General features: G+C 26.7%; 1 protein-coding gene and 1 pseudogene across 1 annotated transcript; one reads left to right on the plus strand and one right to left on the minus strand.

Moving 5' to 3' along the window:
* Window positions 1-2563: 2563 nt before the first annotated feature.
* Window positions 2564-3397, plus strand: LOC114185974. The gene has a single exon (XM_028073965.1). The coding sequence runs from the start codon at window positions 2599-2601 to the stop codon at window positions 3307-3309; it is 711 nt and encodes a 236-aa protein (XP_027929766.1). The 5' UTR covers window positions 2564-2598; the 3' UTR covers window positions 3310-3397.
* Window positions 3398-5702: 2305 nt separating this feature from the next.
* LOC114183624 lies at window positions 5703-7726 on the minus strand (annotated as a pseudogene).
* Between the last annotated feature and the right edge of the window lie 19510 nt (window positions 7727-27236).

Consider the following 27236-nt stretch of genomic DNA (forward strand, 5'->3'; position numbering starts at 1 on the left):
TCATTGTAGTATCCTAATTTTTTAAATATTTTATTTTGTCTCAATTAACCAACATGTGTACATCATATCATAAAATTATACATATATAAGAAACCATCGCTATATGTTTTAAGAATTTGGCCTTCCAACTGGCGTAAATTACTTGTTTTTGAATGAAAGGGTTTCCAAAACATAATCTTGAAATTAATTTCAATTCAGTAATCCTATACTGCAGGTTTTGAAAGAAAATAGAAAATATTGATTCATTTGGAATTATGCAGTAACATGCAGATATACATGGTTGATAAAGTTGTCAAGAATTTTATACCTAATTAAGCTGTTTGAAATTCTGCATCATCATATTTATTATTTTTCAGAATTAAAGCCAACTATAAGCATGAAAGACCTATAATCTGCACAACTTTTTTGGAATATTTGTATCACTTTTAGTCTGCATTGATTCTGCAGTAGTACTGATCTTCAATCTCAAGAACTGTGTAAAACTCTTGACTCTCTAGGTAAAGTTCTCAAGAATTATATAAAAGAATATAATTCTTATGTATCTTCTTTATATAACTGAACTCTTCAAATTTGCCTGTTGTTTACTACTTACTATCCCTTAGAAAGTTTATATTACATATATGTTTGACCTTCTGCATCATGCAAGCTATTTTACTACCTCTTTCGTTATACTCTTATTTTCTAACAGTCTTATATTACTGGATCGGAAGTATTCTTTGTTTTAGATCTTATAATTCTGTAAATATTTTGTTTTTAAAATGTGTCTTAAAAGATAGAAGATGTATTTAAATTATTTTTTATCTTAATTTTAGGTGATACGAGACTATTGAATGTACAATAACAAAAATTTTATTTTAAAAAATTTAAAAATTTGTTTTGATTTGAAAAGTTTTTAGAACATGTAATCGGAAAATCACTTGTACAAAAGGTAAAATGGCCATTTGAAAATTTGAGCGGCGCAAAGAAATTGTCAAGGTGCAGAAAGTAAAAGCCCACAAATATTGAATGAACTTTTAACACTTGGACTATTAATGGGTTGAGTTTTCTTTTGTCAAAATAAATTGTCAAGGTGCAGAAAGTAAAAGCCCACAAAAGATGACAGCTTGTTGCCATAATAAATGATTACACACTTGTTATAATAAATATACCGCAGGCCTTCATCTTTTCCACTTTCGAATTAATCAAAGAGAATAAGAACTTAATTCTAGATTAGTTAATCTAGAAAAAAAATTAATTCTAAATTTTACAATCTAAAATATATTTTATATTTCATAATTCAAAAATGAAAAAATTGATTCAAAATCATCTAATATATTTTCAAATTGCAAAATCTAGAAGTGAGAAAATCAACTAAATTATATAGTTTAGAAGTGAAAAAATTAATTTTAATTTCATCTCTCTCTTTTTTTCTCATCTTTGAATCTTTCAATCTAGAATTTTTTTTTTATAAAACTGCAGGAAAGAATAACACTGGAAGTCAAGTAATATATATAATTCAGTATGTATAAAGATGTACAAAGAAAACATGGAAATAGAAGATCAATTTTCTAACAACCGTGGGATGTTACCAGGCCTCATTAAGGACAAAATCCATTTTTCACACATTAAAATACTAATAAAATAAGTTGAACAAAAAATAATTTTATTTTTTAATGTTAATAAATTATATTGCTTTTTGAAGCTAAAAAAGGATATATATATATATATATATATATATATATATATATATATATATATATATATATATATATATATATATATATATATATGTATAATCCCTACAATTTAGTACCCACAATTATCACATGAATTCACTCAATAATAAATGGTTCAAACAAATTCTTATTTGTCCTATGCAGCATTTTCCTACCTCAGTTCTGTGAGGACCTTTGATAGAGAATGTCATGAAAAAGAAAAAAAAGTTGAATATATAATATTAAAAAGAAACAATCATAATAATAAAATTAAGAAACTCAAGATAAGTCATTCAACTCATGGTTTATCGGTGACTCGTTATGAATTAAAATAAAAAAAATACTCAATTCAATTTAACTAATTGTAACAAAATTTATAATCTATTTTTCACATGTTAGTAAATTCACCGGCTGAAAGATCTTTTGTTATTCTAACTTATTAGTGTAACTTACCTAAATTATAACCAATAAATACAAAATAAAAAATTCTACATTATTAAATAATATTTTAATATTTAAAAATATTAAATTTTCAAATTACACAATTAAAAATAATAATAATTATTATAAAAATATAAATAAATAAAAGTTTAATTTCATCCATATTTAAAAAATTGATGATAAATGAGATAAACTTTAAAATTAAAATTCATTTTTATATTTCTTAATAATATAATATACACGAGAAAATCTAATAAAAGAAATATTGAGTTTCTAATATGACGACAAGCTAATGCAAATAATGTGGCGTCTAATAACGTGACCCCAAAGCTAAATCTTGCAAAACATTTCAGACCTTACTTGCACTTCACCAACATGCCACATCAAATTCGTCAAAGATAATCATCATTTCCCAGTCATATTAAAATCATGAATTTATCACCAAACTCTGCACTTCTCATCGATGAAAACCTTAAAACCTGTCGATGTTTCCTCAGAAACCAACCAAACTCAATTTTCCATGCAAATACTAGATTCATCACTCCAAACTCTGGTGAAATCATGGAAGAGAAGACAAAGATGGTTGCTTCTATTCAACACATCCAGCCAACAAGATTCCAATAGCAGAGCAGCATGGCGCACCCATTTGGCCATTTTCCTTGATTCAACATGGCTTCACGTCTTCACAATCTTATTGCTTGTTGCAGACCTCGTCATCACAACGCTCGAGCTATCTTCATCTCTAGTTTCGTGCGAGAGACGCAGAAGCAGCGTAGCAGAAGAATGGTTCCATTGGATTGGGATTGGTATTCTGAGTTTTCTTGCAGCAAAGACAGTGGCTTTACTTGTGGGGTTAGGTTCTTCGTTTTTCCAGCATGTGGGGTATGTTGTTGATGGAGTTGTGGTGATTGGGGCTATATTTTTGGAAGCATTCTTGGTGGGAAAAGGTGGTGGTTTTTTGGTTGTGGTGAGTTTGTGGCGTTTCATTAGAGTGGTGGAGAGTGTGTTTGAGTTGAGTGATGAAGCCATTGAAGCTCAAATTGCAGGAATAATTTACCAGTTTGAAGCTCTGAGAGAAGAAAATAGTAGGCTCTTGGAAGCAGTATATGAGAAAGAGAAGATGATAGAAATGTTGGAGGAGGATTTAGATAAGTGTAGGGATGAAAGCCCTTAACTAAATTCAAAAAGAAAAAATCATGAAATTCAAAATTTACCCACTTTCACTAATGATGATTAAAATTAAGTTGTAAACTTGTTATATATATTTCGAAGGTACTTCTAATACACCTCTTTTTTAAGCTTCTTCTGTCCTACTTCAAGTTATGTATGTACTTTTGATCAATCAATGGTAGCTTAAAATTACCATATATAAGGAATTACTATTTTTTGATGACCATAAAAGAAAAATGAGATCATTTTTAATGAAAAACTTTCCACGATTGAACGAGTAGATTTGTGAATAAATAAACATATAATTAACCATATTTTTCGCGTAATCGATTATCAATGTAAATATTATTAAAATGGTTATATTTTAATAAAATAAAAAAATTATTAAATGAAATAAATTAATATTTTATAAATATACGTTTCTATATTATAAAAATAATTAAATTAAGAACTTTAAAATAAGGAGTGAATAAAATAATTTCATATTTTATTAATATATATGTTTTTATATTATAACAAAATAAATAATTTAGAAAATATTATTTAATTTAAATATTTTGAAAAATAATTTATTTTAATAATTTTTTTTAATTTAATTTCTTATTTTATAATAATTCTCATTTTAATTTGAAATTCATTTTAACAATAACTTATATTTTTAAAATTACTTTTTAAATATCTAGAAAATTTTTAGTATATTACATCAATGCTTCAAACTTTTCCCTCACTTTTTATCGTACTTTTCACGTCCAAACAACTTTACTTCAGCTTATTTCTCACTTTATTTCTTATAATCAAAATAACATCATTTGGTCTTGAGATTTTAAGTTTTGGAAATATAAGAAATTTGACAAAATACCACATATTTATAGTATTTTAATTTTCTAAATTTAAATAATAAATAAATATATTTTTATATCTTCATATAAAATTATTATAAAACAAAACAAATCACTTAACATTTTTCAGTCATTTTTCTTTTTTCTTTCTTTTACTTTTCACTTTCCTTTCCGGAATTAACACTTTGTTTACAGGTAAATATAATATAAATCATTTTTATTCCTAAAATCAAGGGAATATTGTAGTTATAAAGATTAAAAGAATACACACATAATAACAAAAGATTACAAATATAATCTCTCAGTGAATCCCTTCTTGATAATAACCCCTTCTTGATAATAACAGTTAAATTAATGTAATATAAGATGAATTTAGATTCAATTTTTGAGTCCATAAATTTTAGATCAACTTTTAAACATTTAATATTGATATTTGAGTGTCAGGTTGAGTCCTAATCAATATAGGAAAATGATTTTTTGACTATTAAATTTTGACAATTTTTCCTTATAATCTTATGTGTCATTTTTTAAGTAATTTTTCATTTTTTCTTTTTCTCATTCTCAATATATTAAAACCACTTATAAAATAACATATCATATTATAAGAGAAAATTGTCAAAATTTAGTAGTTAAAATATTATCATTCGTCAATCTATTATAAAGTCCATATAATAATGTCCTTACTTACCGTATTCTCTTTCTATAACTTGGCCTAAATTCTAGTAAATGTCACTTCAGTCCTTGATAGAACTATGATGAAACTTGTTTTTCTGTAACGAACCTTTATCAAATCGAAATTGAAATGATTATGTTGAAGTCGGTCATTTAGTTGGTATATTATGCATTGGGATAGGTAATTATATTTTTCTTTTATAAGAATTGTATTATCTTTTAGCGAAAAAATTGGTGTATGTATTTTTTGTCCTTATATTAATAAAGTGATCTCTTTGTAAGGTCTTATTAAAACTAAAATAATTTATAATTTAATTAAAATAACGATGTCAAAATCTCTTTACTATATATCCTTCAACTATAAAATGTCATCTATGATAAAAATTTCAACTTTTATGATAATTACTTTAAAAATTATATTTAGAATAATTCTAATTAATTAGGGACTCTCTGTTTCTAGAAGTTGACATCTAATATTTTATTATCTCTATTTTATTTTTATTAACATTTCCTATATATCAACAAATATATCATAAATTAAAAATGCAACTTGTAAATATTGTTGCTGTTTACAAATATTTTTTTCATAGGCAAACTCATTGTTATTTGATTCAGTGATATATTTTTGACCCTACTCATATCTATGTTCTTTGGGATCAAGAAACCTAATAATTGAATGTCCTTTTCATTCAACAAACCAGCCCTATTTGCACATACAACACCTACCCACATGCTCATATTTTCAGTGCAGATAATTTAAAATTTACACAAATCTCCTCATTTTTTTTAACACATTTCTTCTTAATATGTAAAAAAAAAAATCTAATAGAAACTTTTCAATTATTAGCTATTTTTATTAAAATTTGTAAAATCACAAAAAGTCTCATCAAACAAGAACTGAAACTCGTAAATCTTCTATGGGTAAAGACTGAGCAAAACGATAATAATCATAAAGCAGCTAATAACATAATTTGTTGGATTAAACAACGTTGTTTCCTAATATAAAAGATCTACATAATCTTATACTTGAATAACTTTATCATGTTCTAGTTCATGATGATCAACAACACGAGGGTTTGTGTTTGTATTTGCATTTACATTGAGATTGGATGAAGCATCCTTCAAGTTCTTCTTCTTCCCCTTGCTCACACATTTCTTCATCAACTTCCCTCCCCACTCCCACGCATGCAACACAACGTACGTTCCAATGCCTCCGATCAACCCATAAGCTATAGAGTAGGTTAACGGCATCAACAGAATCGTTACAAACGCCGGTATCGCTTCCCTCATTTCCTCCCAATCAATCTCCGTCACACATTTCATCATCATCACCCCCACCAATATCAACGGCGGCCCCACCGCCCACGCCGGAATGGAAGCCAGCAACGGCGTGAAAAAGAACGCCAACAAAAAATACCCCGCCACCGTTAACGCCGTCAGCCCCGTCCGTCCCCCTCCCGTATCCCCGTCGAGGACTCGATGAACGCCGTCACCGGCGACGTGCCCAGCAACGACCCCACCACGATCGACGACGCGTCAGACATGAACGCGAAATACTGACCCTCGAAATCACCGTTCATGTCGAGAAACCCCGCGAATCTAGCCATCGAATATAAAGTCCCAGTCGTGTCCAATATATCAACGTACAGGAACGTGAACAGTGCCTCCCAGAATGCACCTCTCCCCATGTGAGCAAAACTAAGCGCCCCCGCCGTCGATTTAATCACGTGCACGTCAACGATCTTTTTGAAGTAATTGTAACCCGCGTCGCCGAACTCCGTGTTGGGGAACACCGTAACGGGCGTGTTCCTGAACCAGGAGATCACGGTCACGAAAACGATGCCGTATATCATAGCGCCTTTTATGTTCTTCATCAGGCAATAAGCTATGATGACGAACCCGACAAGACCCAGCCATAGGGTGGGATTCTCCATGCGGCTTCCCGAACATAGTATCTTGTCGGAGACGGCGCCGCCAGGGATTAAACTGACGGTTCCGTTGATTGTTGTGACGGGAGCTAGCGCTGTTAGTTTGTCTTTCGGGCAGGCTCCGAGTGTGATGAGTGTTGATGGGCTGAACCCGACGAGCCCAATGCCTTCGTTGCTCTGAAGCCCAATGAAGGCCAGGAAGAGACCGATTCCGGCAGAGGAGGAAACTCGGACGGGTTTGGGAACGAGTTTCGCCAGCTTCGCGCGGAATCCAACGGCCGATATTAGAAGGAAAATTAAGCCTTCTAAGAAGATAGCGGTTAATGCGGTTCGGTAGGGTATTGAACCCGACCCGTGATACCCGACGACGGAGTAGGCGAAGTATGCGTTGGCGCCCATGCCTGGCGCGAGCGCCAATGGAAGGTTCGCGAACACGCCCATTATGGTGGAGCCCACGAGAGAGGATATGACAGTGGCCACGATGAGATCACGGCGCGTGCGTTCCACACACGCTGCGTAACCCGGGTTGACGGGCGGGTACTTGCATGAGGAGTCGGGTTGGATGAGAAGGTGGGTGGGGCATTGGGCCAGGGGGATTTTGGGGTCAGAGCAGTGAGAGGTGCAATCGGAAACAGAACAAGTTCCGCCGGAGTCAGCTATGATGGTGGCGTTGACGGCAAGGATGTAGGCCATGGTGAGAAACGTGGCTGTACCGGCACGTAACTCGGTTGTAAAAGTAGAACCGCGTTCTTGAAGCTTAAAACGCTTACCGACGCAGCTTTCAGCCACCGCTAAATTTAACCACGACGTGAGTTGACGACTCCGAGTTTGACTCGGAAGTGGTGGTTGAAGTTGTGCCATATGAAGAAATGTGTGTTTAGTAAGGGAGATGAAAATGAAGAGTAAAAAAGATAAAGAGTTGGCTGGGAATCAAAGAAGGTTGATGCGGTTACGTATTGGGATCTATTTTCATCCTATTATGTACCTATCGTATTTATATTCCTTTTTAGTGCTATTGGACCTCCTCTTCATTGCCTCCATTATTTCTTTTTTAAATTCTTCTCTTTTCCATTATTTTATATACTATCAAGAAAACAAAAACATGTTGTATCATATAAAAATTCAATAAAAGTGTCTGATGTATAGTGGTTTGGTTTGCAGTTTTGGTGCCATTTTCTGACTACAATTGTCTCTCTGCTTTTGTGTACAAAGATACAAAAATGATAATTTTGGTTCCTGTCTGATTTTGGGATATATTTTTAAATTTTATATTTCCTTTTCTGGAAATTATAATTTTCTTCTTATTATTTATGTTGCTATCCTGTTTATATTCCTTGTTCATGCTCTATGGTTTACTGGACCTCGCTTCTATTGGATCCCTTAACGTTGGATCCACTTTCTGTCTTTCTTTTTTCTATCTTTTCAAGAATTTTCTTTTATCTCAAATTGGAGTATTTGAAAACTAAATATCAGGATATAGATAGTTCATACATAAACACATTAATGGCATATGGTTGCTTATATAGTTTATTAGGATAATTCATAGTGTTACTTAGATAATTAAATTCAAATTTATTAGTCAAACAGTAGTTAATTATGTGGTCATCAAAGTCAAACTTTGTAGTTACCTAGTTAGTTTGATGTCACTATTATTTTTCTCTTTAAATTGAGATTGTCTCCCTTGTGTAAGTCTTTCATTTTTCTTAAAAAATAATATAAAAAAAAATTCAAACAGTGTACACCATTAAGTGATTCTATACTTTAAGATTAAATTCAATCTCTTCTATGAGCCTTTTACTTTCAGAATATGAATTCATTTAGCTAAAAACACATACTAGAAGAAGCATATATTACGTGTCATTAACCAAAAATTATCTATAGTCCAAATTTCATAGCACCAAATTATTTCGTTTTAATTGAGTTTCCCTTACATGCATTATTTCTACTAGACAAGGCTAGTTTTCAATGGGTGTTTTTTTTTTTTTCAAAAAAAAATTAAGAAATGAAAATAAACTATAAATAATATAAAGTGTTAAATATGATTTTAGTCCTTAAATTTAGACGCGAAATTGAAATTCATCACTATCTCAAATTTTAATATATTTTGCTCCCAAAACTTAAGAAAATTAATAGATATAGTTCTTTTAACCCAACGACATTAACATTTTTTTATGTTAAATGGTGTTTCATGATTGTATTTGAGTTAGAATGTATTAAATGGTGTAAACAGCTCAAACTTCAGCTACAAATATTGTTTAGCATGTTAAAAAAAATTCACGCAGTTGGGATAAAAACTACATCTATTTATTTTTTAAGTTTAAGAATCAAATTATATCAAAATTTAGGACGAACAGAGACAAAAATTCAAAGACTAAAAATATATTTAACTCTGATATAAATCTTAAACAAATTTTTTAGTGAGTTTATTTATTTTCAATAGTTTACTCTATCATTTAATTAAAATCAGTATTAATTTTAATTTTAAAGTAGCATAACTATTGCATAAATCAACATGCTTATTGAATTTCGGATTATGATAGATGATGTATCACCTAAAGTTGAATGTCTAACTTCTTACAAAGTAATGAGGAAGGCTAAATTTTCTATCAATTATTATTATTATTGATTCGTTAAAACAATAATAATAATTCTTGATTATTAGTTATAATAACATTTTAATTCCAATTTTTTTTCTAGAATAGATTACTTATTCATCTTGAGTCAAAAGGAAAAATTTAAAAGACATATAAAAGAAAATTATAACATTGAATTTGTCAAAATTTTTGGTAAGATCCAATCGTGGTTAAAGCTAAAAGTCTTATATTAAGTAAGAACATAAAAAAATAGTAACAAAAAAATCACAAACATTTGAACTTTAAAATTTTACATTAAAAATACTATTAAGTTTTTTATATGTATTATTCAATTTTTTTATTGATAAATATTAGTTGTAAGTTTTGTTACTTGGGAATTGAACATACCCAAATCTTTCAAACAAATTTTATATATATAAAATGTAGATTCTAACCTAACTATGGTATCATGTTCGAAGTGAGTTTTAAGTCCAACTCAATCCCACAATCAGCTTGCAAAATGAGAATTGCACCCACTTATATATCGTGAATTGACCTTATCTCTAGTCGATGTGCGACTTTCAACGGTGAGCAATCTCTCTAACTATCTATGATAAACAAAAATTTGGACTAGGCTAATTATTCTAGTACGGAATAGTTTCTTATTATAGAGAAAAATAGCATGAGGTTGAGAGAGTGTGAACGTGTGATGGGAAAACAATTGTACGTGGAAGGCATTATAAACTAGAATAGCAACCGAAGGTTCCTCCTACGAGTGACCACAATCTAGTAACATCATCTTGTCTATTGACAACCCTATTCCCTCCAAAAATCAAGAAAGCTTTTTGCAAAGAGTTCCATTTTCATACCTAAGGTTCCTTCTCCTACTTTTTTTCTTTTCAATTATATCTTACTATATACAATGTGGTTTTAAGTTTAAGGGTTATATATCATAACTGTTTGGGTCTTCGGACCCGTCCGAATTGCTCGACTTGATCTTTAACTCTGGCTTAATCTAATATTATTTGAGAGGTCTAATCCACCTTAGTTCTAGCCCTAACCCACTAAAGAGGGAATTTTGGGAGCTCTGACTTTTTTTGGCCCCTCATTTGAGGTCCTCTTAAAATGAAGTTTTATGAAGAGTGAGTCAGGACTGACCTATGGATTAGGATCAAATTAACACTTTTACTGTGATCTCTATAAAAATTCTTTTAATCAGAAATCTCAAAGTACAACCTTTTATCCATTCAAATAAAAGGAAAAACTACAACCATACACCAATAAAGGAAGCAAAGAATGATGTTGATAAGTGGAGAGGATGAGAGAATAATGAAACCCTTAAAGTTACAATAACTAGGATGAGCGGTCTAAAATCGTATTTAATTCACTTAATATATTACTAAATTTCATATCAAATACTTTTCTACATAATTAATCAAATACTTGCCAATTTTCTAAATATTTTTTAAATATTTTTTGAGACCTAGCTAGGGATTTCGATGCTTTACCTTAGGTCATATTGATCGAGTAAGACAGAATCTTATGTATCTTATTCTCAATTATTCATCTCCTTTTATTAATATGGAAGTCTTACGTGGGTATTTTCTTTTAGCCCAAAGAATTTCCTATACCTCAAAGAAGAATATCATTCCTTGCCTCAAATTTCATCTATAAAAATGTTTTTACATTAAACACTATAAGATTAAAGTCACACCTTTTCAGATTAATAAAAAAGTGTTTTAGGAACTTATCATATTTAAAAGAGTGCGTAAAAGTGATAAAAAAACAAAACCAAAGTATATTTGAGTGTTTTCTCAAAATCTTAAATTTCTCAAACCTGATTTTTAAGTAGAGATTTTAAAAAATATTGGATATGAAAATGTAGAAATGAAGATATATGCAGTTGAAGAACAGATGAGAATGACATAATTTTGTATCCGAAACTTTTACACAGAGAAGCAGAAAGCAACGCAGATTCCATTAACTACAGAATCTTCTCCGGCATTGATTGATAACCACATAAAATTGTTGCAGCAATGTTACTTACGTGGAAAGAATAAAAACTAATTGATTGAGAAGAAGAACAGGAAATAATAATAAAGGGTTTGTAGGTATAACTGCAGTGGGTCTGTGAAGAAGTGATGATGAACTCACTCAGATGTTGCTTTCCAGGTTCTATGATCCCATCCAAGAAGTAGTGGTAATTAATAAATCCTCTGTATACCACTCAATTCCACCACCACCACCATCCTCTCTTCCTTTCTTCTTCCTTTTTCTCTTTCTCTCTTAGGTCAGAACTTCAACTTTTAGGTGTGTGGTGGGGGGGCACACTATTTTTCTTGCATTCACTAAAATTTATCCTTTTAAAAAAAGGTTTATTATTGAGCTTAAATATACTCTTTTAAAAAAATCACTATATAAATATTGATGCATTCATTTATAGTTGATAAATAATTAGGAGAGTTGTCATAATTTAATTTGCATATTTATATTATTAACTTTATTTTGGAATTTGTTTGTTAGGATTAATCTATATACATGTTAGCTGACATTTTTCTTTGAAAGATTCTTATATTTATAAAGTGGTACAAGAGATAGTATATTAAGGGTGTTACAAATATTGTGTGCCTATTATAATATTAATATGATAAAAAAATTAAACATTTACTCTTTAATAATTTTAAGAATTATTTATCTTTATTAAATCATGTAAATAACCTTTTAAAACAAATTTCTTTCGTAATTTAAATTTCTCTTTTCTTTAAGTTTTCTTATTTAATATAATTGAACATCGTTTAAAATGTTTATAATGCTCCTTAAAGTTACAAGTTTTGTATTAAACACATGTTGTGTGAATCAATATATTAATAATAGAGTTATCATGTTTGATACCCATAATTAGAGTGCCAGAAATCTCATCGCTTACAGCTAATCAGAAAATTAACAGATAAAAGAAATTAGTGTTGTCTAATAATCCAATTAAAAAAAACCTTTTTAGTATCAACGTTATCTAATGGAGATTTTAGTTAGACACTTTTTCTAAAAGCAGTTTACTTAGACGATTGGACAACACTTAATTACTTTAAAAAACACCAACCCTTTTTTTGGTACATGTTTTGTTTTCGGTCTTATTGTTTTAATTAAGTTTTTATTAAATTCTTTTTGTTATATTGAATATTTAAAATTTTTATGTTTTCAATTAAATTTCTGTCAATTTAATTTTTTTTTAACTGTGTGTTATTTTATCGTGTGACATTGTTTACTTGGTTCTACCTGTTAAAAATAAATGTGAGGTGTTGTGATTAATTTAAATTATATTAAATAACAAATAAATTTAGTATTTTTAAAATTATGTTAGATAACAAAGTTATTATGTTCTTTAATGAAATTCACATCATCATTTATAAATATTAAGAGAATTTTGTTGTCATTTTGTAAGTCACATCGATAATATTTTATTATCCATCACATTTTATTATTTTAAGTTTACCGTAATATATTTTATATATTAACCACGTCACTTTTCACATCTTTTAACGATTAATTATAATAACGGATAGGATAAAACTCGAGTTGCATCGTTAATATTAAAAAAATTCATATTTTTTTTGTCAATTTTGTTTTAATTTTTTTTATAAAAAATACTTATAAATTTTATTATAAAAAAATTGCAGAAAATTGTTACAAATTTTTTTGAAAAATATTTTGTATAAAATATTTTTTTAACAAATTTTATAAAAAATATTTACAAATTTTATAATTTTGTAGAAAATAATTATCCACAAAAGAATTATCAGCTAATCAAAATTTTTAGAAAAAAATAACAGAAAAAAGTATTTTCTTACAAATTTTAACAAATTTGCAAAAAAAAAAATTTTGTAATATGAGAATTTTAATAGTACGTTAATAAAAAAAATTTAAAAATGAGACTAATTTCAAAAATATAAATTTTTGAATAAATAAAAAGTATTAATAAAACCAATTAAAATTATTAAAAATTACGACTTTTGAAACTTAACTAAATTTTTATAATATAATAAATATGTGTAAAGATCAATCTAATCAACATTGAGATTTCATTAATTTATCATCCGATTACAAATTCTCATATATGATTATGCTCATTGATTTTAAGAAGAATCATGTTATTAAACTTAGTGAAAATGATTTCTAATACATGTCTATTAAACTTCGAATATTCAATGAAAAATAGTTTTGTATCCCCATAATCTACCAACGAGATACATGATAAATAAATCCAATTAACTTTGATTTCTTGAAAAGTTGTGTCTAATTAATTACCAGTTGGCCCCTCAACATTGTTAATGGATCACAGGTGAATGCAACATAATTAAGATTTTAATGTATATAAATAAATTATTTAAAGTTGAAAACCGACCATGAGAATTAAGTAGTATTAATTACATTATCACAACAACTTCTTTATATGTACCGAAATTTGCTTATGAACTTTGACTTTAAAGAACAATCCCATTTTTTTTGTGTCAAACCTCAACCTATTATGGTTGTTTGGTTGGTTTTCACTCACTATGAATGTGACTACCACCTTTCTGGTGGGATTTGTCTCTGAAAAAAATGAAGATAACTTCAAAACACGTAATTGGTACATACTAAATTATATTTTATCTGTATATAATATAAAAGTTCTTTCAGTAACTTTTTCTTATGACTATGTTTAAATTTTATTATTTTATTTTACCTTTTTTCCATTTACAATCTGTATTCTTTTTTAAAACATTAACGCTAATTTAAAGTATATGATTCAATCTAATCAAATCAAATAAGAAGTAACAAAATAATAATAATAATAATAATAATAATAATAATAACTAAATGACACCTAAAATATTACTATACCATAAAAATATAACATTATGAGTTTATAATGATAAAAACTTAAAATAAAGCATGTGTTTCGTTCTTATAGTTTTCTACATCTCTAATTCGTTCCGAAAAACTACTCTACATTATCTTAAAATCTATAATTATCACACATAAATTATAATAGAGATAATAACATTTATCTATGAAAAATACAATAAAAATACGTTCTTCAACTTTTTCTTCAATCTCATCTTTTTTCAATTTATTTCGGGTTTATTTTTTCTTCTCTCAAACTTTCCGATGATTAAGAGTGAGCTTATGGCCAGATTTATTAGCCAACGTCCATAGATCGATTAAAGTCACTTTTATTTTATTTTGTTATATATAATAATCTAATAACAAAATGTTCTTATATTTTATTACTAAATCATAGTTAAATTTATTATTATATTTCACATCAATAACGTAATTGAATTAATTTATTAAGTAATTAATATCGTATAAAATCGCATTAACGAACCTATATGTTGAAAACATGTTTATAAATACTTTAGATTATTTTGTGATCCTTTAAAAAAAAAAAGTAATGTTGTATTAAACATGTTTCCTTAATGCGTTTTGAGATAGTTTTTTCTTTTTATCAACTTTTAATATATTTATTAAATTTATCGAATTTTGATCGTTATTTTTATTTTAAGTGAAATTTAGTGAAACTAATTTACCATGATTTCTTTAAAAATCACTTACTATAGCCAAATCATCTCTCTATTTAGTGCAAGTCGAAATCACTTGTTAAACTTTCATCTTCTACATGAACTAGGTCAAGATTTTTCTCCTTCAACAATCTTTAACTACTCAAACAAGTAAAAGGAATATTCAATTTGTTTAACAAATTTAGGTCATTTATTTTTATGCTAATTTAATATTATCATAAAACATGTTAATTAAACGTGTCTGTGGGGGACAACATATCATGGTAAATAGAGGTTTTGGTAAGTTTTTATAATCTTTTAAATTACTTGATGACCAAATTAATTAAATTGAAAAAGAAAAAGACAATAATATTATTCTATAGTAACAAAGCCAAACTTTTGGGTAAACTTTTCTCTACGCGTTTGATGTATTAGTGGAAACCTTTGTTAGAAAAAGAATGAGAAAACGATAGAAATGTAACTTGTAAAGGTTATGGCCGACACTTTGTGAAATGTGTTCTCCAATAAGACAATGCTTAAGGTTTCTAAGAATCAATGTATTTGGTGTGGATTGTCCTCTATTTTCTTTTAAATGTTTTTCGATATTTTTCACATTTCAATTTCTTTATATGTTTAAACTATGGCATGTATGTTAGGTGAATTTTCTATTTATATCATAATGATATTTTTGAAACTTTAACTTGTTTTATTTTAATAAGTAAAAGGTAGAAGTATCTATAATGGAGAATGACACCAGAAAGAAGTACCTACATAATACAAAATTATTCCCTTTAACACAACTGCAATTTTTTAAATTTTATTATAAATATTTTTGCAAATAATATTTTTATTAAAAATACTTATTTTAGTTTAAAAATGATTAATTTAAATGAATTAAACAATTAAATCTAATAAAATGATTATTTAAAAGAGAAAAAAGTTAAATAATTGTTTTAATTTAAAAATCAGTTATTTATTAAAGGATAAAATATATAGGTATAGATTTAATACATATAATGTATTTTTTACTCAAAATGATGAGTGGAAGGCGCCAACACGATTCATGCAACCACCACCATGAAAATAGGCTGAAACACGTTTTAGGGGTCTTTGTTGCACATAATAACCAATTTTAATGACTAAAAATAATTAATTACTATACTGGAGTGATCAATTTAGATATCAATTTATAAATTAAAAATCATTGTTAACTAAAATAGTTTTTATTATGAAAAAGAAAAATTGTAATGGATTTCTAAATTGATCACTAAAATATTTTCTGTTATGAATTTTGTAATGAGTTCACTATGAAAAATAAATAAAATTAATAATCACAAAATATGGTATATTATTGACAACATTGGTATACACAAAGTTTGATACCATGCAAAAATAGGAAAAAACAAAATGTTCTACTAAGAACAAGGAAGATGAAAAAGAAATCCTAAAGAAAAAAGAGAAAAGGAATCGACAACCACAATAATCACTACTCTCTTTTCTAACAACTTCTTATATATTAATTCTTAAGCCAATAGAAGTCATTCAATCTAGTATTATACTATCCTGAATAGGCTACGTTTTTAGTACTACCTCATTATTTCTGGTTTAGGTTCACGTTTCCTTCTTTCTTATTTTCTTCCTCTTCCACTTTTTTTCTCCTCTCGCTTGACTCTAAGTCTTTGTTCTTTTCAACAGATTTACTATTGAGAAGCGAGTGAGAGCAAGTGAATATTTGTTTCTTTCAACCAATTTGTACGGAAATGAGGGCATGGATTTGGAAGAAAGAGCTGAATATGCATCTTCGCAAATTAGAGAAGATCTGCGTGGATAAATATTAAAATTACTTGATGGTCATTCTTTTTCTCATTTTATAACTTTTATGAGAGATGCGTGAGATTCATGTATTCCACTAAATTTTGTTATAATTGTAATGTCAATCTTGATACATTAGAATTGATTTGCTTCGTGGCTAAATATGGTTGTTATTTCTTGTTTGCAGGTTTTTTTTTACCATTGCAGTGGTAAAAAAATTATCGAAATAAATATAACACATAAAATTATCAATTTATACACTTATTATATAAAGGGTAAAATAGTAATTTACCTATTATTTTCATTAAAATAATTTTTTTAATATATCACATCAATCAAATTACTTACAAACTTTACTTTCAAATTCTCACAATCACCTCTAAATCCCTTAAAAAAACACACAATTCACTCTCAAATCCACTCAAACCCATCTACTCCCTCTCTCTCAAATTCATCCACAAAAGTGAACACAGCCTAAATCCTTGTTCGTGTTTAACTCTTTGCACTGCAATGACCACACATATTATTATTACCCTTTTGCGTGATTATGTTGCCATCCAGAATGATGTTACTCGTGTTATGGTTCAAACACACTCTCATATTTGCATTTCTCTTTTCACCTATTTTAACGAGTTTACAAAAATTGTATATGGTAATATATTTTTATTATTTGAATTATTATGTGTTATTTAGATTATTTGTTTTTGAATTTATTGTTTAGTATAACTTTTTTTGTAATTGGTTTATTGAGATTTTGAATTTTGTAATTAGTTTATATGAACAAATTTAGTTTGTTTAATGGTGAGATTAAATTTTGATTCTGGTTTTAGTTCTTTTTTTTTTTGTCCAAATTACATAGTTAGGAACTAAAAGCCTAAAACAAAACAAATATTAAAAAAATACTAGACTACGGTAATTGGAATAATCGTAACATATAAATCATAATAGACTACGATTATCCTAATAATTGGTATAACCGTAGTTTATAAATAATAAGAAACTATAATTATAGAAAGAATCACATTTTATAAGTGATTTTTAGACTACAGTTCCAATCATAGTCTAAAAGATTTATTTTTTACTACAAGATGATAAACTACAAATTTATATTTATAACAGTTAAAGTTAAAGTAAGTTTGAAAATAATTATAGTCAATAAGCTATGTTGCATTAGTGAAAAAAAAAAATGTATTTTGGTTTGACAAATAAAAAATTCAATACAGATTTGTTTAGTAAAATCTTAGTTGTTAAACATTGAATTTAATCTTGAACTAAGATAAGTTAGTAAATAAAAGTTTTTTTTTATTGTTTGGAATCATATAATAAAAGAATAGATTTAATGTAACTTAATACAGTAATCACGAATATTTAAAAATATTACTATTCAACATTTAACTTTTTTTTTTGATAAAATTGTAAAGCTTATCATAAAATTTTTCTGATAAAAAATTTCTAAATTCCACATCTGACTATCCAAATTCTTCACATTGTCTAAAAACTTATTGAGTTAAACTTATTAGTGAGAATTATTAAATTAATTAATTATTTTTATACCAGTTTGCTTTTTTTTTTTCTTTATTCATATATAAGTTAATGTGTGATTTTAATAAATAACTAGTTGAAAATCGACCTTTATTACTTTTTCTTTTTTCTTAAATTTTTATGTATTTTTTCATTAATTGAAGTTAAATTGATGATATAAACCATTTTCAATCAAAAAATGAATAAAATTTTTACTCAGATTTTTTCATTTGAAATTTGTTTTGTAATTCATTGTATGTGATGATTTGAGCTGGTTAAAATTCAAAACCGACCATGACAATGAACCAGTAGTATTGGTTATACGATTCATAGGACCATTCACACAACGACTAATCAAACTCTCTTCATACATCAACTTTGACTTCTAATTTTATAATGTCAAAACATACTCTCTGAATGAGACTCCCAACTTTTTCTTAGTGGGATTTACGATGTCTCACCAATGTTCAAACACCCTTCATTTGTCCATTATGCTTCTTTTTGTAATATTTTACACATAAAAAATAAAATAATTTAAATGTTTAGTTAGAATGATCTAATATATAAATTTTTAAAAATTATTTTAATATTTATATATAAGTTATGATTAAATTTAATTATTATTTTGGTTTTAAATTAGATTATTTTAAAAAATGAAAAAGATTAAATTAAACCAAAATTTTAAATATAGAAACAGTTGAAAACAATAATTATTATTTAACAATAACACTGATACGTGACACTTTATTGCATCATAATATAATTCTAATATAACACATGTTAGTTTATGTTTTTAAAAAGGTACAAATTTTATAAATTGATATGTGATATGTTTTTAAAAAAATACAAATTTTATAAATGAATATGTGACATATTTAGATACACGACGTGACATATACTTGAAAAGATCAAATTAAATCGTTTTGAAAATTTAGATAACTAAATTAAAAATTATATATAAGAAAACAAAATTGAATCAATTGAAAATTCGATGATTAAATATATAATTAAAAAGAATAAACAACTCCTTAAATTAACATTTTATTGATAAAAGTAGCTACACTATAAATATTGTTATGAACAAATAGTGGTCTCTAAATATTTTTTTTCCATGTTAAAAGAAAAGTTGAGTATCATTTCAAACACGTAAAAGACCATACATTGTCATAATAATTATTTTGGGAAAAAAAGTATAAACTTTGAGTTTTTTTTTTCTTCTGGTCTTTTCAGTGGCACTTATAGTTATTGGCTATTTCTATAGTGCGGGTTGGTAAAGCAAAAGCAGATTGACATGTATGATGTATGGTTGGTTGGTATTTAATATTACTAGATCAATCTTCAAATAAAATATTTTATTATATTTGCAACCAAAGTCTCTAATGGGTGTACATTTTCTTTTCCTTTTTTTTGGTCAATCCTTCCTTTTTAAGGATGAAACATTTATCAGTTCACTTTTTTTCTTTGCATTTCGGTCACAATGTTTTTATTTTTTATATACTTACTCCAATGACATCTCATTTTTAGAGAATTACTTCCTAACCTCTCTTGTTATAAAAACAGATGGTACATATTTTACACACCGTGTGAACAGTTAAAAACAATCTTAAATAATAATCAATTTTAATGAATAAAATAGTTAATTACTATGATCAATTTATATATTAATTTCCAAAATAAAAAATTATTGATTATTAATATAATCTATGAATAAAATATTATAATTGATCACTAAATTAATCATTAATTAATTAGAAACGGATTTAGAAATTAATTTTGTTGGTAGTCAAAATCTTATAGTTAATATTGAGTGACCAATTTATAAACTATTTTTGTTTGTAGTCAAAATATTGATAACTAAATTTTAGAGATCAATAATAATTTTTTATTCATAATAGTAACTACTTTTGTAACCAATAATTTTTTAGTTTGTAAATTGGTATATAAATTGGTTATTATAATGATTAACAATTTTTTATCACTAAAATTGGTTGTTAATGAAAGATTTTTTTTGTAGTGCTACTCTTTTCTTACATATTTTGTTCAATTCTAAAGAAAAATAATAATTTTTCTTGTCTCACTTTATACTAAAATATTAGTTTCATATTTTTGTTTTATCTCATGAATCTTTTATATAACAATTTTTTATGAACATAAAATAAAAAAGTTAACTATTATGTGCTTTCTCGTAATTTAGTTCTAACTGTGATTTAATTATTATAAATTTTTCTTTTAATAATTACGTCTTTTAATAATTTATTAGAATTTAATTTCTTTTAGTTTTCAACTTCTTTTAAAATAGGTATACTTATTTTAAAAATAAATAAATAAAATTTTATTTTTTTTAAAAGAATAATAAAATAAAACTTACATATGAAGCTGAAAAAAACATAAATTGAATTTATTCGTCCATTTTGAAACATGATATTTAATGATTCAATTAACTTTTATTTCATTAGTCGCAATGATTAAATATACAAATTTATAATTGGTCAAGACCTATAATGAAGGGTGATTTTCATTTTCTGAAATATAAGTATTATCTTACAACATGCAATTCATGTTCATCAAAATACATAAACCATATTCATCACATAATATCATCGCCATCTCCGGTTATAACTACTTGCTTGCATATACAACTTACCTAACCTACGCACTTCACATCATATTTTTTTATTTCCAAGCATAAGTATATATATATATATATATATATATATATATATATATATATATATATATATATATATATATATATACTCTTATGAGAATTATAATAACACATCTCTCATTGTTTAAGGTTGACAGGAATAAGTTAAATTATCTCTAGTCTTATTTTGATTCTCTAAGTTTTATTCTCAATCAAAATTGTCCTTTAAAACATTGAGGCATAGAAATTTCCACTTATTTGCCTTTAAAAAATATACTGGCTGAAAATATGGATGTCGAAAACCATCTTTTGGGATGATATAACAATTTAAAAAACGGTGCCAATTAGTGTAGTTCAATTTGAAAAGGATTAAATATAGATAATGAAGCGTCTTCTGTGAAGCATACTTATACAAGTGAGATACTCCTTTAAAATAAGTAAAGATAAAAATATTTTTTTCTCTCATTTAAAAAAAAAATAAAAAGAACTTTCCTCTCATTTAAAATTTTCTTTTAATTTAGTCAAATTAAAAAAAAAATCCTTAAAAAAATTTACTTTGACATGGTAAAGTATCTTGGACAAATTAGATTTATAATTCACTAATTTATGATATTAACTTAGTCAATTTAATTATTATGTGTATTAATAGCATCATCTTCTTTACTCATTCTTCATTGTATCCATTTTCTCTCCATCATTGTCTTCTCATGGCTTGTGAAGTGAAGAGGTGAAGAGATGTGCCACCGCAGGAAGAGGTGTGCCGCCACCGCTAGCCACAAGAGAAGAAGAGGATAATAAAATGGTCATTTTATCAAACTTGTGGGGTTGCAGAAAAAAAAAAGAGAGGTGCAAGAAGAATCAGGTAACAACCCAAAATTGAGACAGTCCATGATCATCCCAGCCCAAATGATTTTTAAAAATAATACATGTGCTAGTGTGGACATTGCATAATTTAAATAATTATTTATTAAAAATATTTAACTTAATTTTTTTTGTATTTATTCTATTGTTAATACTCTAAATACTATTTTATCCAAATATATTATTCTGTTTGTTTAATACTAATTATTTTTTTTAAACAATAAAAAACAGTACTTATACCTTTTCTTTGAACGAAAATATAAATATTTTCGCAAACCTTCTTTTATTATTAGTTTTATCAATATATATTACATATTTGGTTGCGTATATTTGGTTGCGTATCTTATAGGTCGTATGACATTATATGTAGTATGGAACAATATTTTATTACGTTATTAAATTGTTCAAAATTTGTAAATAGTTTCTTAAATGATTGTTCGTAACATGTTATCAAACTCTTTTTACGATTAATTTGGAGTTTGACCACTCTAGTACTCGTTTTACTATATCAACTGTAGATATTAAAGTTTGAAAATGTCTTAGTTAGGAGTGCCATGGTCTTAATCAAAGTCATTTGTAGGTTATAAATGATTGAGCTTTTACTAAGAAATGGATCAACTTTCGATGTAAAAGTTATTCTTCTCTAAAACTTTTGATGCAAAATATTATAGACCGAGTTTGAATGATTTTTGTCTTAGAACAAGGTCATGTTTAAACTTTTATAAAATTTGACTAAGTTTTAAATGAACTAACCATTATTGGGATAAAATCATTTCATAATATATAAGTGGAGTGCAAATCTCATCTTACAAACTGGTTCTGTAGAATTGAGTTAAGCTTAAAACTCACTTCTAACATAGTATCATATCAAAGTTAGAGCATATCCTAACGAACTTTCTTAAATATTCTTTTTCACCCAAATTTAATGTTCACGAATTCTGATAAAGAATATTTAGATTTTATAATTAACGAAAGCAAACAAATAGATTGGAGAAAGGATATTGAAGAACGCATTATTATTGGATCTCTCATTGATCAATGTTAGTATCCTATTATGATTTATATGCATAAATGTATAATTATGTGCGTGAACATGTAAAATTCATGAATCTTAAGATCCTATAATAATTTTTTATTATTGTATGGAAACTATAAAATAATATACAATAAATATATGTTATACTTGGGATTTTTGTTGAAGATCGAATATTTTTTTTAATAGATTCAATTTATTTATTAGAAACATCAACTTTATTTATATTAATATTTTATTGAGTATTTTGTTTTGAATCTGATTAATAACGAAACTGATTTTCTTAGCGAATCAAATAGCAGGTAAATATTATCTGTATATGTTTTTACCATCCCTATCCATATTAGATGGGTTACTCCCATTTACTAATTTCGTAAAATGTAACATTGATCATATAACTTGTTGATTTCCTAATGTATATGTTTATTTTGTCACCTTTGTCACGAAACAAACTTATCAAGTTGATAAGTTTAAAATCTGGATGGAATGTGATTCATTTATTGTGATGCAAACCTTCAATAACCATAACATTCTACCTTGAAAGTTAAAAGGCAAATGATTGAAATGTTTTCATACGTTTATTTATAAAAGGTTGGGTACATATTTGCAAAGAAGGAAATAATTGTGTTAATAATTTAGTTTGTGTTAAATTGGCAAATAAACTTACACCCATATTGTGAGTATCATTTGAATAAGTTTTGTTTTAATGAAAAATTCTCACATTGACTATGTATGAGTATAAATATAAGGAATACCTGACTTTTCGATTGGGGATGATGATAGAGATGTACATATTTGTTCCGTCCTCGTCCTCATTCTTATACCCACTATAATATTCATTCTGTTATATCCTTGTTCCGGTTTAAATTATTAAAACACTTGTAGTGTATTGAGTAACCTTATCACACTACACACTTTATATTTTTTTATTTTTTGTAATTGTTTGTTGTGACGCCCCGACTACTATACTAAATAATTATTATTTGATAAAAAGATATGAAATTAATTTTTTTTTCCATAAGATTATCCTTGAGAGAACATTAATAATAACATAACTTCATATTCATATATGTAGTTTGCATTTATGTAATTGTTCATGAAATATTACAAAAATATATATTTGTTAAATATTAAGAGTCCTACATCAGAATAGAAGATTTTCTAAATTTTTAACATCTCCTAAAGATATTAATAGAAATTATCCATGAGTCAATCTTCAGAAGATCCACCAATAATATCCCGAATAACTCTCACTGAGCAGGTTCATCTTCTGTTCATGCAACAGGTACATATGAAAGAAAAATATGAAAGGAGTGAGGTCTTTATAAGCCTTAAATATCAATCTTAATAAACTCAACAAACAATGCAGACACCGGGGGCCTAGATTTGGACCTATAACCACCAAACTTGATCTTGTTTTACCAGACATATGGATCCATATTCCACTTCTGATGATCCAATCTGAACATCAAAAGTTGCTTTGGGAAGTGATTAGGTAGTTGAGTATTTCTCATAAAACATTGGTACAATCATAATTATTTCTTTCTCGAGAATATTAGTCATTCATCGGCTCACAAAAGAGATATATACTCACTACCTAACCTTGGCGATGCCGAGCAGGTATCGGATAGTCCCAAGTTTGTCCTATGAATATCCTAGTCCAGGGCACTATTCTGAACTATCCAGATATTCACCTACTTGGTAAAACTTCCTTAGACCCCACCATGGTCCCTGCCTTTCATCCCGCAGTGTACCAAACTGTGACTTCCCAAATACAAACACTTTGACACTGGTTTAATCTCAACTTATTGAAACCAGACTTAACTCTTACTTAACCGACATACTCTTGGATATTTTCAAAGGTCATTAAATGTGATGACTATCAATTCATGTCATCGTATAAACTATACAAAGAATATAAAATAACGATAAAATGTACATACAATTTTCTTATATCCAAGCTCACTAAATAAATAATATATACTTTCACTTCACATTTATTTATTTTTAATTGTAAAAATAATGATAAAATAAGAATCAAAGCAAGAACTTTAAATAAATAATTAGATAAGGGTAAGAACGTTATAAATAAACAAAAATATAAATTAAACAGGAGCAGTACGTAATTGGAGATTAAATAAAATAAATAAACAGGACCAGTGCATAACTGAAGATAAATTAAATAAAAAATAAAATAAATAAATAGGACCAGTGCGTAACTGGAGATAAATAAAATAAACTAAATAAACAGGACCAGTACGTAACTGGAGATAAATAAAATAAAATAAAATAAATAAACAGGACGAGTGCGTAACTGGAGATAAATAAAATAAAATAAATAATTAGGACCAGTGCGTAACTGGAGATAAATTAAATAAAATAAATAAATAGGACCAGTGCGTAACTGGAGATAAAAATAAAATAAAATAAATAAATAGGATCAGTGCGTAACTAAAGATTAAATAAAATAAATAAACAGGATCAATACATATTTGAAGATTAAATAAAATAAATAAATAAACAGGATCAGTATATAATTGGAGATTAAATAAAATAAATATAAGAGGATAATAAATGAAAATAAGTTAAATGAAAGTAAAAAGAATAATATATGAGTCAAAATAAATAAAAGATTAATATAAAACTCATGAGCTTATCAAGATTAATATATAAGAGCTTAACCTCACTCTCCCTTACCTTATTGATCTTGATCGAAGAACACACTAATAATAGTTGTAGAAGACTAAGATCTCTTTGAATGTTGCTCTAAACTTTCTTTCCCTATTTTTCTCTTTCCCTCTCTTCTTTCTCTTTCTCTTTCTCTCTCTTCTTTCTCTTTCTCTCTCCTTTCTTTCTCTCTCTCTTTTTCTTTCTCCTTCTTTCTTCTTTCTCTTTCACTTTTTACGTAACTTCTGCATCCATATTCATATATTTATATATGCCTATCCATGTGCTAAAGTCATCATTGCTTTTATTAATTAAAGAGATAATGTTTATCTCTTTAGTTTTTTTTTTTCTTCTTATCTTATCTTCTTTTTCTTCTTTTTTTTTCTTCTTATCTTTTCTTCTTATCTTCTTATCTCTTCTTCTTCTTTTCTTTTTTCTATATTTTTTTTCTTTTAAAAGATTCTTCGTATATTTTTTTTTACACACACCTATTTAATTAAAATAATTTTTCCTAATATATATATATATATATATATATAATTTGTTTTGTTTTGTTTTTATTGTTATTTTTAATAAGTAAAAACTACATCATGATAAAATATATTTTTAATGTTTAAATTACATCATAATAAAATATAAAGCATTAGTAAAAAATAGAATATTTTATAAATGTTTTATTTAAAATAAATAATATATTTTATTAAAAATAGGGATGTTACATTTGTCATGTCATGAAATTTATTCACATCTCCAAGATAATTTTTTCTTTTATCACAATCTTTGTACAATGGCAGATCTTGACCAATAATATTGGGGAAGCCAAAATAATATATTCAAAATTCAAAAATTATATATTTAATTATTGTCACTAACACAATAAAAATAAATAAATAATTTAGTATAACTATACCTAAAAAATAATCACATGTATACGAAGAATTGTCTTTCGTTCTTTCAGATTTTTGAACTCATCAATAATTGAATCAAAATTAAAATTTATAATTTTTTTAATGTAAATCTAAATACGTTTCAAAGAATTAATATAAAACATGTTCCTCTAATTGAACAATATGATCATTTGTATCATCATTTTGTATCATCATTCAGGATACGTAAAATAAGATATTGAATTAGTATTATTTTCACCGTCACACATAGCTTTATTTTTATCACTTTTAAAAAATAAAGCTATTCTTTTATTCTTCATCAATATATATATATATATATATATATATATATATATATATATATATATATATTTATTTATTTTTTAAGTTTAAGATTAAAAAATAATTTATCATTATTTAATTAAAAAATAAAAAATTAAGAGCTACTAAAAGAAAAAATCAATGACAATCAAGTCCCAATTAAAGAATGATTATGAATACATAAATACTACAATCCTTTTTCTCATATAATCATAAAGAAAAAAGAAGAATACATGTGATAAAAAATAATGTTAACTATTAAACAAATATTTCAATATCAAGTAATACGAGAATTACCTTTTTACTTCAAGAATGTAAGAGAACAAATGAGAGGAATTTATAGATCTATAAACATCAATTAGTAATGTGATTGTTGTAAGAATATTAAATAGTTTGCATCTTTCTATTTATAGAGACTTGGTTCATGTTAATGGTACTTTGTGAGGAAAATCTCTGGTTTCAGTGGTGAAAATTTATTTAATGTACTTATAGCCAGTGATGTAACTGATATGCAAGAACACTTAGTCTCTTTATCAACAACCAATGCATTTAATATTTTATCCTATGTGTCATGTTTGTTTTATGTTTGGTCGAATTAAGAAAACATTCCAATATAATGGCATTGAAGTATTA

Source organism: Vigna unguiculata, chromosome 5 (genome assembly GCF_004118075.2).
Source record: "Vigna unguiculata cultivar IT97K-499-35 chromosome 5, ASM411807v1, whole genome shotgun sequence".
NCBI classification, from domain to species: Eukaryota; Viridiplantae; Streptophyta; class Magnoliopsida; order Fabales; family Fabaceae; genus Vigna; species Vigna unguiculata.

Bases quoted from the DNA above. Each gene is read 5' to 3' on its own strand.
- LOC114185974 (XM_028073965.1), top strand. From the start codon at position 2,599: ATGAAAACCTTAAAACCTGTCGATGTTTCCTCAGAAACCAACCAAACT.